The sequence below is a fragment of the Plectropomus leopardus genome, chromosome 10 (assembly GCF_008729295.1).
Source record: "Plectropomus leopardus isolate mb chromosome 10, YSFRI_Pleo_2.0, whole genome shotgun sequence".
Lineage (NCBI taxonomy): Eukaryota > Metazoa > Chordata > Actinopteri > Perciformes > Serranidae > Plectropomus > Plectropomus leopardus.
In genome coordinates, this window is record NC_056472.1 from 11,238,738 (window position 1) to 11,255,054 (window position 16,317).

Consider the following 16,317-nt stretch of genomic DNA (forward strand, 5'->3'; position numbering starts at 1 on the left):
GCAAAGAAGTAAACCTTTCAACTTTTGAGGAGCTTCGAACGCTCCTCAGACTCCTTCTGTTGCTCCTGCAGTAGGGCTTGTATCAAAGCACCTTTTCCCCTGGTGATTGTTGACTAAAATGTTATTCTGTTTGTTTGATGCAGATTCCCATCTTATTTGCATGTGTTTGAGTTATGAATACCACCACATGGGAGACTGTTTTACTTCAGGTTACGTTTTAATGAGGCAATATGAAAGTAAACTCCTTCATTAGAGCTGTGTATGATATTTGTTGTCTTTATGAGTGTTCAAAACTGACAGCTGAGTTGTTTTTTTCCCCACTACTATAACTTCCCACAACTCAGATTAGAGAGTAACCTACTTTATGCGCCATGCAGAAGATAAAAAGGTGAAGTGAACTTTCTGTCAACAAAGACATAAAGCAGAACAATAGGCAGTAGGATTTACAAACCAATGTGTCCTGGGTCCACCTGAGGTTTTAGATTTGAAGTCTTCTGTATAAATCACAGGGATACTGTTCAGAGTGTCATCAGTGATAATGTTTTTTCCCATCAATATTAAAGTGCCCTTGAAAAGTCTAAACCTGTGATGCACTATATATACAGTCAGAAGCAGACTTGCATCAGCTCCTATGTTTTAATGTCATAAAACATTATTTTAAACAGCCACAACCAGAAACTGCTGCACTGACTAACACGGACTCAATCTATCATAAAAAAAATACAACTTTCTATGTCTTGACAATGTCTATGTCTATCTCTTGACAATGCACATTACTATTTCTATTTTATTTTATTATCATCCCACCATTTAGCTCTTTCAAACCAAACACAGTTTGCTATGTCACAGTACTAAAAGCACAGGAATAAATACTAAAATTAATGATGGCTGAATTCCATTGCGAATTTCCCCTCAGGGATAAATAAAGTGTTTTTTATATCTTAGCTGTTTCGATGTACTTGTTAATGGAAGTCGTAACACCTGGGCTTTTCCTGCCATAACAAGTCAAAATGTCTGCTGTGAAAAAGGCCTGTAACTGATGCAAATTTTGTAAATAAATTACCCACTAATCATGATTGTATGAAGGATATAAACATATCACTCGACAAAGTAACTCCAACTATAAGTGACAATCTGACACAACATGCTGATACATGTTTTTGCTGCAGTCTTGAATTTAAAATTTATGATTAAATATATTTGCTGAATATTTGAGGGAGTTATCACAAAAAACACTTGCATTTTTTTATGGCACCACATTCAGTAGCTATTGCATACATTAAACATTTTCATAAATGTTATCAAACTAAATATGAAATAAAATAGCATCAGTGCAAAATGTTTTAAAACATCAGGAAGTGCACAACAGACTGTCACCATTAAAATCATGTAAACTGCTGATAGTTTCATTAGGCTTCATAACAGAGGGAAACTAACTATAGTAATGATTTATCTTTTGAAAAAGAGATTAATAACTTCCGAAATTCATTCCACTTTTTATTTTGCATTAGTCAACCAATTAATTCGCATGGTCAGGTACTGTTTGTTATAAGGGGGAGGGACGTATAACTTTACATGGCTGTAGGCTTTTTTATATTTATTTTAAATACCCTCTGAACACCAATATATATATATATATAATAAAATGTATATACAGTTTATGGTCCTTACAATCTCATGCACTCCGTATCTTTGCACTCCGCTCCGTGTTTTCAGTCTGATCTCGGTTACGTCACAAGCAGGAAGTGGATCCGGAAATACTCACCAAACAGCTACAGGTGTAGTCTTCAGGCAAGACTTCTCTGTGACAAAACACAGCTTCTCCGTCAAGATGTTGAAGGCGGTTATTTTAATTGGCGGCCCTCAGAAAGGTGAGAATAAATCTCATCCCCGTCGTGTTTTTTCAGAGTCAGCTGTGCATGGTTAAAGGGAAGCTAGGTGGCTAAGCTAACATGACAAGCCCTCTAAAGACCCGCTGAGCTTGTTTATATCACTGACGTGGCATAATGAGGAGACAGCACATAAACAAAGGAAACATTTAACACTTAAAAGTCAAATATTTCTTATCACCACAGTACCAACTGACAGCGTGTAAATAGCAACATTTTCTATGCAGGCAGCGTTAACAGTCCTGCTTGTTATTTTTGACTTATTTTATGACCTAATAGAACCATTAACGTTCCTGTCAAGTTACCGTCCTCCAATTTAAAAACGAGGATTTTAATATTGTTTTACATTTACCGCAATTAATTTACCGTGGCGTTAAGACACACTTTTTTCATTCGGCATAATTTCTGTCTAACATGCATTTCAGAAATTATTAGGAGGTGGTGTAAACTAAGTGGAGATTTTACAGGATTTTGTGCTGCCTGGTGATTACTAATACAGAACCCCTATTGGTTTGTCAAACAACTCCTTGTACACAAAAACAGACAAAGCTCACATTTCTTTTTATATGACAGGACATCACCTTTAATGTAGTTAATGGTGTATTTTAGTTCTGGTGCAAACTCGAAATGTGAGGCAAAAGTGATAAGTAATGTGATTTGCAAGTAATTACCAGCATTGCTTTGCAGGCACAAGATTCAGGCCGCTGTCATTTGAAGTGCCCAAACCCTTGTTTCCAGTTGCTGGTGTCCCCATGCTGCAGCATCACATAGAAGCATGCGCCAAGGTGAGTGTCACTGCAATACTAAAGTCACTGTGCAGGAGAGTGTTAGCAAATTACCACCTGAAGGTTCTGTATGTGTTCGGAGTAGTTTTTAGATACCAAGCTTCCAAGTTTTGCATTTCAAATAGCAATAATGATATGAACCTTTTTTGTTCATTAACTGTAAAGTCCAAAAATGCATATAACTTAAAACAAAACACCTGACATTATGTTCATAAGTTGCCACATGATAAGAATATATTAATAACATAGCTTTGATAAAATAGATAGAACCTTCACATTTTAACCATTTGAAACCTGAGCAAATCAGTTTGATTTCTTTCAAAAACATGGGAGGAAGGCAATTAGTATCTTAACAAGAATTGGCCCAAAAATTTGAAAAAAGAATAAGTAAAAAGTTAGAAAAAAGTACCTGAAAATTAGCAAAAAAGGGGGAAAGGAAAAGAACAAAAACAAACAGGGAATGGCCTGAAAAAATGCTATATAAATAAAATATTACATATTTTGAATATAATTCCCATAATACATTATTTCTCTCTTTCTCCTTTTCTTAAAATATTAATTTTTAGGTTGTTTTCTTGTCACCTTTTTAAGTTTTTTTTGCAACTTGCTCATAGACTTTTTCCATGTTTCTGAGGACAATGAAACCTTTTTTGCTCAGGGTTCAAGGGTTTAAATAACTGTGAAAGGTATCTAAATGCAGCACAAGAAAAACTGATGTCCATCCGGGTTTCAAAGGGCTAAGGTAAAATGTAATATGGAATGCAGGATGATTGTGGAGGTTGGAGTTTGTATTTATTTAGTAAACAGTTATTAATGTATAACTTGGATTATACCAAGAAGAAATCAGATATATGTTCAAGTAGTGTGTACTAGCCTACCTTGGTGTTAAAATAGTGAACAGCATGTCGTTCCAGTCGCTGGTAATAATTTCTTTCTCTGTGATACGCATAATAGTCTTTAATGGAGTCATTTCAATAATGTACATTTTTTTGTGTTACAAGGTACCAAATATGAAGGAGATTTTGCTCATCGGCTTTTATCAGCCAAATGAAGAACTGACCAGATTCTTGATTAATGCACAGCAGGAATTCAAAATTTCCATCAGGTAAACAACAGAGCTGTCTCTAAAAAAGCAATGGCATGCTGATTTAATTGAATATAGAGCAATGGTTCCCAACTGGTGAGTCACGGTCCAAAAGCGGGTTGCAGTTCCATTCTGAATGGACCACAAGTAACTCCTGAACATGTCAAGTTTGTAAAATGCACACTTTATTTTGAATTTCTGGCACGGGGCTTTAATTTTGAAGTGCAGTTTCCTGCTGATCAGCTACTATTCTGTTGCCCTGTTCTTAGTGCTACATGCTGTGCCTTTCCAGCACTTTTATATCACTGATCTTGAAGCAATAATATGCTATTTTTGGTTGCAGGATCAAGTATATAAGTTTTAAATAATTAGAGCAATAATAACTTTTCCTGCTGTGGTGCACTGCCGTTACTGAATAACTGCAGGTATGCTGTTCTTCCTGACTCTGCACCACAGGTATTTGCAGGAGTACGCAGCCCTGGGCACCGGAGGGGGCATCTATCATTTCAGAGATCAGATTGTCTCCGGCAGTCCAGAGGCTTTCTTTGTTCTGAATGCTGATGTTTGTTCAGCGTTTCCTCTCGCAGAGATGCTCAGCTTCCAGAAGGAACATGGAGAACCAAACAGCTTTGTTATTCTTGGAACAACGGTGAGATTTTGTTATGGCAGATGTTACTGTCTTAGATAGAACTTGCAAAAGTGTATTCAAAATAAAACTCCAAAAAGTCTTTCTTTCTTATTTTCATTTATTGTGTTCAGTTTTTGGTATGCTGAATAGAATGAAATATCAGATTGTGGTTCTTTCATGTCAAATTTTAATGTGTCCTTAATTGTACTGCCATTCTTCTCTTATCAGGCAAACAGAAAGCAATCCATGAATTATGGCTGTATTGTTGAAAACGAGCAAACAAATGAGGTATGGCACGCTTTCAATTTAATATTCACTAATCACTATTTTGCTTTGAAATAACAACCACGTCTCTTTTTTTTTCAGGTCTTGCATTATGTGGAAAAGCCGAGCACATTTGTGAGCGATATCATAAACTGTGGCATATACCTCTTTAACCCAGAAATCTTCCAGCATATCGGCGCCGTCTTCCAGAAGAACCAGCAGGATATGTTGTTGTGAGTTGAAGCTCTCTCTCATGGGGAACTCTGGGAATGCATGTGGATACCATTTATTCCATTTCTTTGCTTCTCTTCATTTGTCCTTTTTCCTTCCCTTCTCCTTTCTGCCATGATTTCTGTTTGCTCACAATATCATCAGATATCCATACGATGGGTAAGTCGGTACATTTAGGCTGCACGGTGTAGTTGTAGAACACTTAGCATATGGTGTGAGCTCTAGAAAGATTACTCATTACATGATGAGGCTGAGTTTCCACAAGCTGCTTTGTGAATGTTGCCTGTGCCCTTTTGCTGTGCATTATTTTTTGCCAAATTATACACCTTCTGTTTTGCAAGCAGCTGTTTTTATTTATGTATTCATTTCTTGTGTCTTTTGGCACATTTTGTCCTTGATATGGGCACTGCAGGGGACTTTGTCTGTCAGATTAAAAGAATAGTGTGACATTTTGGTAAACGTGCTTATTTACATTCTGTTGGAGAATTGGGTGAGAAGATTGATGCCACTGTCATATCTGTTTTTTAAATATGGAGCTACAGTCAGCAGGCTGTGAACCTACAAAATCAGTCTACTAGTACCTCTACAACTCAATAATAGAGTGCTGCAGGAATAAGTCCTAAAATGGAGAAATTAGTTAGCATTTTTGTACTTCCAGTTACCCTCTACAAGGTCAGTGGGTTTTAGGTTTGAGGCCTTTAAGAACGTCTGTGGTTAACACAAGCTTAAGAGACTTCTAAGACATAAAATGCAACAGTAAATGCTTGTGGTTTTATAAGATTTTACTAGTCTTAAAAAAGCTGCCGAACAAAGCTTTTCACTTCGTTGTGGTGGTGACATTAAGTCATGTGACCATGGTTAAGTTTGTTTATAGCCTAACGTTAGCTTTTCACTTTGTGTGATTGCATTTAGGCTTCAAAAATAACACAAGTGGTGTTCATTTGTGAAGATTATCTCACGAAACAAAATTTTTAAAAAAATCCTGTTAACATCGGGCTGATGTTGTGTCGAAATGTGCTCCTATCGAATAGTGTTTCCCCCATTAATAAGTAGCTGTTTAGATACATATTGGTTTCAACACATTGACGGAGGAACAGACTTCGACACAGACTTTGACACAAAACTGGCTCACAAAATAAAGTGACCCTGTAGCACTCTTTCAATAAATGTTGTTAATCTGTACAAAAACCAAAGTGTAGAAACAAAAATGTACTACTTTACATTGGGTTATATGCTGGACTATTTCTTGGTTGTTGGGCAGCTGCTTGAAGCCAAGAAGCTGTTTTTCATACTTCAAGTTTTGTTTTTTTTTTTACAGACAAAACAATTATGATAGAGAATGTTATTAAGTGAACTTTAGAGGTGCTTATAGGTGTCTTTTGTTCTGTGTGGACAGAGCCAGGCCAGCTGTTTGCAGTCTTAGTGCCACATTGAGCTAGCTTGCAGCTGGTTATAGCTCCATATTTAATGGACAGATATCAGAATTACAGTCAGAACCAGAAACACTTCATCAGTCCTCAGTGGGAAATTGTGATTCGTACATTTGCTCTGATTCCAAGCACAATGAATAATAGATGTAGAAATAAGAATCATTCAAATAAGATTTAGGTAAAAATATGAAATGAAATTAAGATAGAAAAAATAAAATAAAATATATGTATTAGTAAATTCTAAAATAAATATATGTCCACATGCTTCAATTTCACACCAGTATGTAAAAATTTAAAGATGTAAAATATGTATAATATGTTGAGAATGTAAAGTGTGTAAAAATATATGTTTACAAAAAAATACCAGTATGTGCCTCATGGTACTTTACAATGTACAGAAGAATATTTTTAAGGTTTATGAAAAAAGTGCATCATGCTACAGTGTAGTGTTTCCAAAACAATATTTACACAGTGGAATAAGAATAAGACATATATACAATATATAAGAGGGTCATCAATCTTCCCAGCTAACTGCAAGAAAGCAAATACATTATCCCAAAATGTCTTAAGTCGTTTCGCCTTAAGTCCAAGAGTAAAGACAAAACATCCTTTGTCTGGTATTTAATTTTTTGTCCAGAATTTTTTGTAGCTTGCTCTCCCGTGTGTCAAACACTGCATCCTGCATTTTTGAAACAGTCTGTTCATTGTTTAAAGTCAAGCACTTAACTTAACTGACTTCCTCACATGTATTTTTTTTACTTTTAAGTTGTCCCTGTTGTTTTATTTGGGGTAGCCAGGAAAGTCTAATTAGATAGCTTGCAGCTGGTGAAAATTTCTGATTCACAGTTGCCAGTGAGAATTATGTAATGGTCGTGTATCTTATGAGTTCTTATTTTATTTGTTAGTTGCAGCACTCAGAGCTGTGCTTTTCTTCTGAACATAAGGAAAAGATTCCTGTCCGATCGCAGCCTAAATGTGCATGAGGACAGACTGCACCCTGGACACTTTTAGAAGCCGTAATAACACATGGGATCATTATATGGATATTATTTATTTTACCTTTTTGGGGGATTTGACACTTTTTTAAAAAAATTCTCACTGTGATATAGTTGACCTAACATTTGGCACTTCAATGACACCTGTAATATATTACAAAAGGTCAAACCACTCTGTGCATAATTCACCTGCTAACATCAATAGCACTTAAATCAAGCCGGGCACTGAATCAGCAAAATTGTCGAACACATCAGAGATACTTGATAGAAATGAGATGGTTTATACTGCAAAAAATCTCTAGGGGAGCACTCCGCCTCTAACCACATCCCCTCCTTTTTGCTTAAACTTCGATTATGGGTGCAATCCTTTAAAATATTCTTTTCATCAATATTTAACACTCTGTTTCATCTTGGGGCTCTCACAATACACTATGCCAGAGAGCCTGATTAATGTGGAACACGTAGACGCTTCGACTTAAGTTTTGGATCACTACTAGGTAATCAGCTTTGGTTTTATCCCAGCACTGACACCATCAAAGTTAGTATCATTGATGCATTTTAACTCACTGCTCTTACTTTAATCTGGGGGCTGGGTTGTAGGGCCTAAAATACATGTTTATCTTTTGGCTTTAAGAAAACTTTGGAGGTAATGGTGCCAATGGGTTGAACTGGATATTTATAAGTGGGGTAATGAGAATGCTAACTCAACCTCAATTCTTAAAGTTTTGTGTTTTTATTTACTGGCATAATTTCTAGTACAAGAAAATGATAATGTGACTTTTTTTGTATGTTTAAGTTTTTCATTAGGTTTGTAAATGAATGGTAAAGTTGGTCGTGAAAGACTTAAAATGGTTATTTTGGGCTTATAGTGTTCATGGCTGTATATGGAGATCCCTTGCCTGCAGTGACTCATCATCTGCTTATTATTTAGGTTACCATATCGTACATCAACTGTACTGCAGGGCTGAGACTTTTGGGAAATTAGTTGCCTTCTTCAAAAAAATATGAAGAGAAAATATTGATATAATGGCACCAATACCCAGAAAGCGGCTGGGTTTAGTTGTGTTGCAGTGAAAATTGAACTAGAAAAATGCAATTTTCAGTTTATAGTATATTATTCTGTTTATATCCCAACTCTGGCTTGTATTTCATTCTAACCCCTAACTCTGTGCACAAGATTGTATTTTAATAAATGAGGCCCCTGGCTGCAGTTTGTAACTCAGTGCCATAAACTAATGATCTGTCTCCTGCAGAGAGGAGCCAACCAACGGCTGGCACCGAGCAGAGGCCATCCGGCTCGAGCAGGACATTTTCACTGCCCTGGCAGGACAGGGCAAGCTCTACGTGTATAAAACCCTCAGCTTCTGGAGCCAGATTAAATCTGCAGGGTGAGTGCACATGTCACAAATGCTGTCACATTCAACAGAACAGATATTTTTCTTTGTGACAACCCTGTGGCCTGTAAAAAGGTTGGAGGAGAACAGAGACATTGGACTGTCATACATATATGCTTAAATAGTATTGAGAAAAACTGATGGTGTGTTCAAATTGTTGAACACTCTTTTTTATACTTTTTTTAAGCAAACCTCAATTAACATTTAAACATTTGAACATCAAAACCATACATTATTGCCCTAATCCAAAAGGCAGTGTGTGATATTGATAGCATGGATATTAATTCAAGCAAAAATGCCTTTCTCTAATCTTTCTGTAGGTCTGCAATTTATGCCAGTCGGTTGTACCTCAACCAGTATCACACAACTCATCCTGAAAGACTGGCCTCAAATAAGGAGGGAGGGCCCAAAATAAGTGGTAAGATTCCGCGGAGGCAAGGCCAACCATGTAAATATGAAAGTCTGTGAGTGAGTGAGTGAGTTACACCATTGTTTGATGTGACTTATGACATCAGCGTTTCCCCTTTGGCATTTTTTTTTTAAATAAACGCAGTCCAGTAGAAATTACTGTATTCCTCATTGAAGTGTTCTGTTCTTGATTTTAGCATGTATTTACATGAAGTGTCCGCTAGACAGCAACAACAACACCAGCTTTGTAAATGAAAGTCAAGGGGAACACCAAAGTCTGCTATGGGTACAAGCTGCCCACGTCCTCCTTATTTCAAATTAAAGGCCTTCAAGCATTTTATAAACAGTCCCGCCACATACTAGCTTTTGACTTTGGCTTGTTATATTTATGACAAATCTGTTCATACTTTCTTTCATTTCCCTAGGTAATGTCTATATTCATCCAACAGCCAACATTGACCCCACTGCTATGGTAAACATCCTCTCATATTGTGTTGCACTTTAACACCACAAATGTACACAACAAGTGCCTTAAACAGAACACCCTTATTTGAAAAATATGCAGATGTTATTAATGAGAAAAAGTAAATTACAGTTGTATCTCACTTTTCTGTTTCCTTTTTTGATCCAGCTGGGTCCCAATGTCTCCATTGGAACTGGAGTGACTATTGGTGCTGGCGTCAGAGTTCGAGAATCCGTCATCCTTCATGGTGCTACTCTACAGGTTAGTCCCTGCTGTGAAACTGTTTCTTATCATTGCCCAAAAAGTACCAGCCAGGGGTTGTTGCATCACAGGACTCACGCTCTTTCCTCACCTTCACTGATGAGGTATTTTGATGTCCTGCCATGCACAGCAGTGTGAGTGAGGTGCACTGCGGTGCACAGTAGGTACTGTCTGACATGAACTGATGATGACTACCACATACAGTATATAGGTGAACTTTATAATTGAGGTAGGTCTAAGGGTTTGGTACTGTTGCAAAGACAACCGGATCATTTTGTGTTTTTCTCAGAGCCTAGCTACTACAACCGTTTCAACAGTTAACCTGTACATCTGTTTTTCCACTGTTTACCATTACCACTAACGGGGAACTAATACCTGCAAAGAATTTACAATGATACTCTTTGGTAACCAGGGATAGCTACTGAGGAAAAAGAAAAGCATTTTTCTCTGCCTGTTTGGTTGGGCAATGGTTGACGCACTTTCTTTGTGCCGTAAATTAAGCTTTCATTCTTCCTGGAAGATCATACCCGCTGGTAAACAGAATTACACAGTGAAAGCAAGACTTTGGGGAACCAGTCGGGGGGTTAGGGTTAGCGGTAGGTGCTAGGGTTAGGGCTGGATGATGTCATCATTCTAAAGCCATTACATTGTGCAATTAGCATCTACTTGATGAAAAGTGTTGTGCAAAAATAACCTGTCTATTTCCACTTAAAATAAAAGCAGCCTTTGCTGACAATATTAACTTCACTCACAGTATAACCTTCAAGTTTGGAATTAAACTGGGACTCAAACAGAGTGAGCTGAAGGCAAATTTATCTGGCCATTCACTGCCGGTGACATCTTAACATTTTATTAGAAACATTATCCACACTTCAGCAGTGACTTGTCTAGAATTTATCTTTAAGCTCTTCTGTCACACGAGAAATATTGTTGCCTAGGCCTCACACAAAGATGTCATTTTTAACGATTTGGAGGCTGGCATAATTTAATCCCATGTCTCCAGTGATGACTGGCTGCCTCCAAAATGAATTCAGACTGTGGGTGACTTATTGGCTTTTATTGCAAGCTGCCTACAAGGACAATTTGTTAGTTGAGCTATATTTCTAAATAAACACTACCTGTTTTTCATCTGAAGCTATAAACACTCTGATTTGGCCATGCTCACTGTTTTTTTCACATGAAGGCACAGTATCTAACAGTACATATGGACACATGGACCCTTTTGATTTTTCACTCATAGTGCAATTATCTGTTGATAGATGCTTGAATATATAAAAAAAAACTTTTAACTTGGGATGTTTTCTCTCATATGTTGTTTTGTCCCGCAGGATCACTGCTGTGTTTTGAACAGCATTGTGGGATGGGACAGCACCATTGGCAAGTGGGCGAGAGTAGAAGGAACACCCAGTGACCCAAACCCCAATGATCCTTTCGCAAAGATTGACAGTGAGACTCTCTTCAGAGACGGAAAACTCACACCCTCAATTACTATTCTTGGTAAGAGTGTTCTGACCTTGAACGTTAAACATTCCTCAGATGCACCCGTTCATTATTCTTTATAATCAGTATTGTAATTGTGTTCTTGTCTTAAGTCTTTTTATGCCTGTGCGCCGGCAATAGCCATGAGAATGCCTTCATGAGAACGTTGCATTCTTATGAAGGTAGTATCTCAAGAACGCTTTGAGGGAATTTCTTAAAATATGGCAAAAACCTCTATTTGGACTCAACAATGAACTGATTTGATTTTGGTGGTCAAAGGTCAATGTCACTGTGACTTTGCACCCATCTCATTCATGTGAAAGCAAAATCTTAAGAAGGCCTTGAGGGAGTTCCCTCAAATTTGGCACAAACATCCACTTTGACTCAAGAATGAACTGATTAGAATTTGGTCGTCAAAAGACTTAAGAATCCATTCGCTAATTATCACAAAGTTTAACTCAAATGTGCAATAGGATAAAAAGATGAGGTGATGACATTTTATATCCATTCGGCACAAATATTCACTTGAGCTAAAAAATGAAAGGGTTGATCTCATCTATCTCAGGAACACCTTGGGAGAATTTCTACAAATGTGACAAATATCCAAAGATTTTGGCTGTAACTCAAGAATTCGTATGCTAATAATGACAACATTTCACGCAAATGTCTTGTTGGATAAAATTATAAAGTGATGGCATATTATATTGAAAATGTCAAAGGTCATCTTCAATGTGACATCATTATGTTCTGAAAAAAAAAGTTGTAAAAGTTTCCATTTTCTGAATTTCTGTTACTAAGAGAGGGATTACTCCTGTTCCAGTGCTGGAATCAGTCGCTGTCCAAAACATGCATTTGAACAGTAATTTGACATTATTGTGGGTGCATTTGTCTGTATTTTCAAGCAGTACATGGCCAGCATCGCTTAATTAATCTATAGGAAGCATTACTGAATTATGTATCTGTCATCGTCTCCGGCTTTTGCGTTCACTGCTTTGAAATGTTTGCACTGCACTTCCCAGAGATCACCTGTCAAAAGTGTACATCCAGCACTACAGGATCTCTTTCTATTTTTGTCTATTAATATTTGATTTTCTGTAAGTTTTATTCAGTGATGATCATCTTCGCCTATTTCTATCATGGCTAAACAAGCAAACTACCTTTGAGGGATCTTTGTCTTCATTACAAACAAGAGCTAAATGTGAAATACATCACATCCTGTACAACATGACTTTTGGTTACGACTAAAAAATAATGTCTTTTGTCCTCTTTACTGTACTACACCACATAGACTAAATACAATTTTGCATTTTGTCCTCAGGTTGTAACGTGACCATCCCTTCCGAGGTGATTATACTCAACTCGATCGTCCTTCCACACAAAGACCTTAACCGCAGCTTCAAAAACCAAATTATTCTCTAGTTAATCTTCTTCAAGCTTCTGTCCACTTACTGTCACTGATGAAGGAATGCTGCTGGACGCACGCCGGCACTGCCTCTGAGTTACTGTATATAAGATGTCAAAAATGAAGGTAGGGGGCATTCATTAAATAGTTTTGAAAGATAGATTTTTATATATTTGTCCTCGAGCCTTTATGCATCATTGGGTGTCAGCAACGTTAGAGTGAGGCTAATCACGCATGTTGATTCACCTTGAAAAGTGCTGTCATGCCAGAGATTTATATTGGTTTTTTATTAACTTAACCGAACTGTAAAATTACAGCAGACACTAGTTTAATATATTTGGTTGGATCTAATAGGATTTTTTAAAAAAAAAAGTTTATAGACAACCAAGCACTGTTTTCTCAAGGGCATCCTTGAAAAACTTTAGACTTGTTACTTCAGCGTGAGAAGAGAACTTATCAGAAAATAAAAATCCTTGGCTGCTGACTGTTGTTAATTTTTAGAGGTGATTATTTGTGTGGAGCTCTGATTAAAACCGTTTAGCATCTTCATTGTTTGTCTCAAAAATTGACTACCACTAAAATAAATCAGGGGCTCAAGATTTACATCGCAATCAAGTGATGTTGCCTTTTAAAATGTGAACTTAGCAGGGGGCCTTGAGAATCTGCCATATAAACAGCAACAGCAGATACTTAAATTGTGCATCCGCAATCACTGGAGGAACCGTTCCAATTTATGGATACAGCACATTAACATTTACTTATTAAGCCCTCGAGCACTCATGATCACTTCAGCACTTTTGTTCCAATTATTGCAAAGAGAGTTTCTATTAAGGAGTGATGTAAATTGTGATACAGGAACTGCAGCATAATATATTTTAATCAAGTCTCCTCATGAACTACCCTCCAGTGAAAGAGGAAAAAACAAGTTAATGTATGGTTTTTAATATCGTTTATTTCAGGTTGTATATGTAGCTGCCTGTCTTTTTCACTGTTGATTCAGGTGCCTTACTGCTTCAAATAAAACCGCCTGATGCCAGTCTAGGGCCCCCTATTACAATGTTTTTATCCTCTCAGTTGGATGTTTAGCAATTTGGGCTAAAACCCCTGATGTTCTTCACTTGAAAGGCAATCCTAAAATTCATTAGATCAAGCAAGCTTTTTTTTTTTTTTTTTTTTAGATTTTGGCTTCTGTGCTCCTTTAGTTTTTTGTGATAGCTTTTCTTGTCTTTTGTTTTCATCAGTGTCCTAATTGTATTGTGTTTCATGATATCACATGAAAACATTTGAGGCTCACTGAAATCATTATTAATTAATATTATAATTTGACATTTAAAGAGACACATGAAAGCATTCATGTTTATTATTATTAGTCTTTGCTCTGTTACATTAGGCACAGTGGTGCAAGACTATGTCTTGACAAGCTTTAAAAGGAAATCTGACAGGATATTAGGGAAGTAAATAGGTTGCTCATGTAGAATAAGGATATGGGATAACTTTCTAATGAATGTTAATATAAATTAATGATGGTAACAGCAGTGGTAACAATACTATTTTAATTTAGTGAAACCCCCTCATGTATGTAGTATCATATATCAACCCACTTGCCACAATAAGTTGGCATTGTACCTGTCTGCAAACAGAAGATATGTTACAATTGTTCATTTCATTTGAAGCAGATATGTTGATTATCAATGGTTTTTTTTACTTTTTAATTCTTGATTTTATGTTTTAACAGTTCTTAGGTTAATGTGCTGTTGCTTTTAGGCACAAAGCCCACTTGGGTAGGATAAGGAAAACATGTTTTGGCTTACAATACCTGATTTTGTTGCTATAGACCATCTTGAAATGTCCCTACCTGTAGCTAAAACAAATACCCACTCTTTTTTTTATACAAACATGGCTTGTAATGTCCTGAACTGTCAATAAATACCTGCTTTTATCACTACAATTGGCTGGAAATGTCCCTGCCTGTTATTAAAAAAAAACAACCCAATTTGTTGCTAAAAACCTTGTTGAAATGTCCATACCCATCAGTAAATTACCCTGTTGTTAAAGAAATACCTGCTTTTGTCGTTTGCAAACAGTGGTCTGCAGATTGTCAGCCGTAGCACCTATAGTAGGTGTCAAACCATCCCCTGCTCCTCATGATGTGAAACTTGGCTCATATACATGCAGTCTGAACTATGTCATACATAGGAAAAGTATGAATGTAACATATCTGTGCTTTGCAGAAATGTACGATGCCAACATTTCATTCTGGTGGCTGGGCTATGTACATGATATTATAGGAGATTTTTTTGTTTTCCAAACTTTCATCCTTTATAGTTTAAAAAAATAGAAAGAAATGTCTGAACCCAGAATGAACCACATAATAAAAGTTCAAAAGCCCATTTGTGCTGTTATTATCTTTATATCCTTATTTCCTTTACACTTTGTTTTTTGTGTAATGTGTCAGAGGCTGGTTGCCAAGCATCTGCACAGGAAACACTGCCAGAAAACATTTCAGAGACAATCAACTCAGAAAAATGCCTCTGAGATGCTGCAGTTCAACAAAATTCAAAAATAAATGCAAATTGCAGGCCCCCCTGTGATACTTCTATGACGACTCAATCATCTCTTGCCTCTGATTTACAAACTGGGGTCACTTGCACACGAAGCTCTCAGGGGGAAAATTGGACAGAACTAGTCAAAAACAAACAAACTGCACAGCAGCCATTACATGTGAAGGAACTGGTACTTCACTGATGCTGAAGCCTTTCTGCTTAGATTTTCCAGGCGACATCCCAGTGATGTTGGAATAAATAACTTTGCTCATTGATAGTTCAAAGTCTAATTGTTTCTCTTGAAAGGGAAATCAGAGAGGAAGCAGGCATACACGATGAAGCAGTCTGGTCTATTACACACTGTGGAGTCTTCACGACCACAAAATTACACACCCAAAACCACATAATTTGTATAAAAAGCTTCAATAAAAATATTTGTTGAAGGGCAGCTGGAACAGACTGAATTATACTGAAGGTGTTGTATTCCCATGACATATTAGCTAGTCATTTAAAGCTTTTAAACTAACAGCTTCCATGATCTGCCAAGCCATTGTTGTGCCAGGGTTTGTGTTTAACACAGGCAGTCAGTACAATATAACCAGCCTTCTGTAAATGAAGTGTGAGGAAAGCCAAAGTGTTCTGATTAGCCTCTGGGAAGTCTCCTGTGGCTGGATGTGTTTTGTTTTTCAGAGGGATCTCCGGTGAGGACACATGTTAGAGTTATGAGCGGATCAGAGGGCCATAAGATGTGATGGTAGGGTCTTTCTTTAACCAGAAAGGGAAATGAGGTCATGAAACTAGCCAAGGTGCTTGTAAATGTTTATGTTAGTGCCAATTTGTTAAACTAGAACTGCTGGAGATATCATGGTGTAGTCCTACAATGATGGACAAATATACACCTCTACATGGGTTAACTCAGAGCATGCACACAGATGAAATGCATTTTTGCAAAACTGTCTTGCCCAAAATGAAACTCAACTTATGACACACGGACCAAATTACTGAGTAGCCCGCCAACCATTTTCTAATTCACAATGAAAATGCATTGATTCCCAGTGGAA

General features: G+C 37.0%; 1 protein-coding gene across 2 annotated transcripts; it reads left to right on the plus strand.

Annotated features, from left to right (window-relative positions):
- Positions 1-1,752: 1,752 nt before the first annotated feature.
- gmppaa (GDP-mannose pyrophosphorylase Aa) lies at positions 1,753-15,103 on the plus strand. Of its 2 annotated transcripts, XM_042495068.1 has the most exons (13): positions 1,753-1,871; positions 2,577-2,674; positions 3,676-3,779; positions 4,215-4,407; positions 4,615-4,674; positions 4,753-4,883; positions 5,026-5,040; positions 8,560-8,694; positions 9,021-9,118; positions 9,534-9,580; positions 9,740-9,832; positions 11,161-11,329; positions 12,630-15,103. In XM_042495068.1, the coding sequence occupies exons 1-13, from the start codon at positions 1,832-1,834 to the stop codon at positions 12,728-12,730; spliced, it is 1,284 nt and encodes a 427-aa protein (XP_042351002.1). In that variant the 5' UTR covers positions 1,753-1,831; the 3' UTR covers positions 12,731-15,103. The 2 variants fall into 2 exon arrangements, with proteins under 2 accessions (XP_042351002.1, XP_042351003.1); XM_042495069.1 differs by lacking the exon at positions 5,026-5,040.
- The last annotated feature ends 1,214 nt before the right edge of the window (positions 15,104-16,317 follow it).

Bases quoted from the DNA above. Each gene is read 5' to 3' on its own strand.
- gmppaa (XM_042495068.1), top strand. From the start codon at position 1,832: ATGTTGAAGGCGGTTATTTTAATTGGCGGCCCTCAGAAAG. The intron at 4,675-4,752 runs GTATGGCACGCT...TTTTTTTTTCAG, and splicing joins AAAACGAGCAAACAAATGAG to GTCTTGCATTATGTGGAAAA. The intron at 9,119-9,533 runs GTAAGATTCCGC...TCATTTCCCTAG, and splicing joins GGGAGGGCCCAAAATAAGTG to GTAATGTCTATATTCATCCA.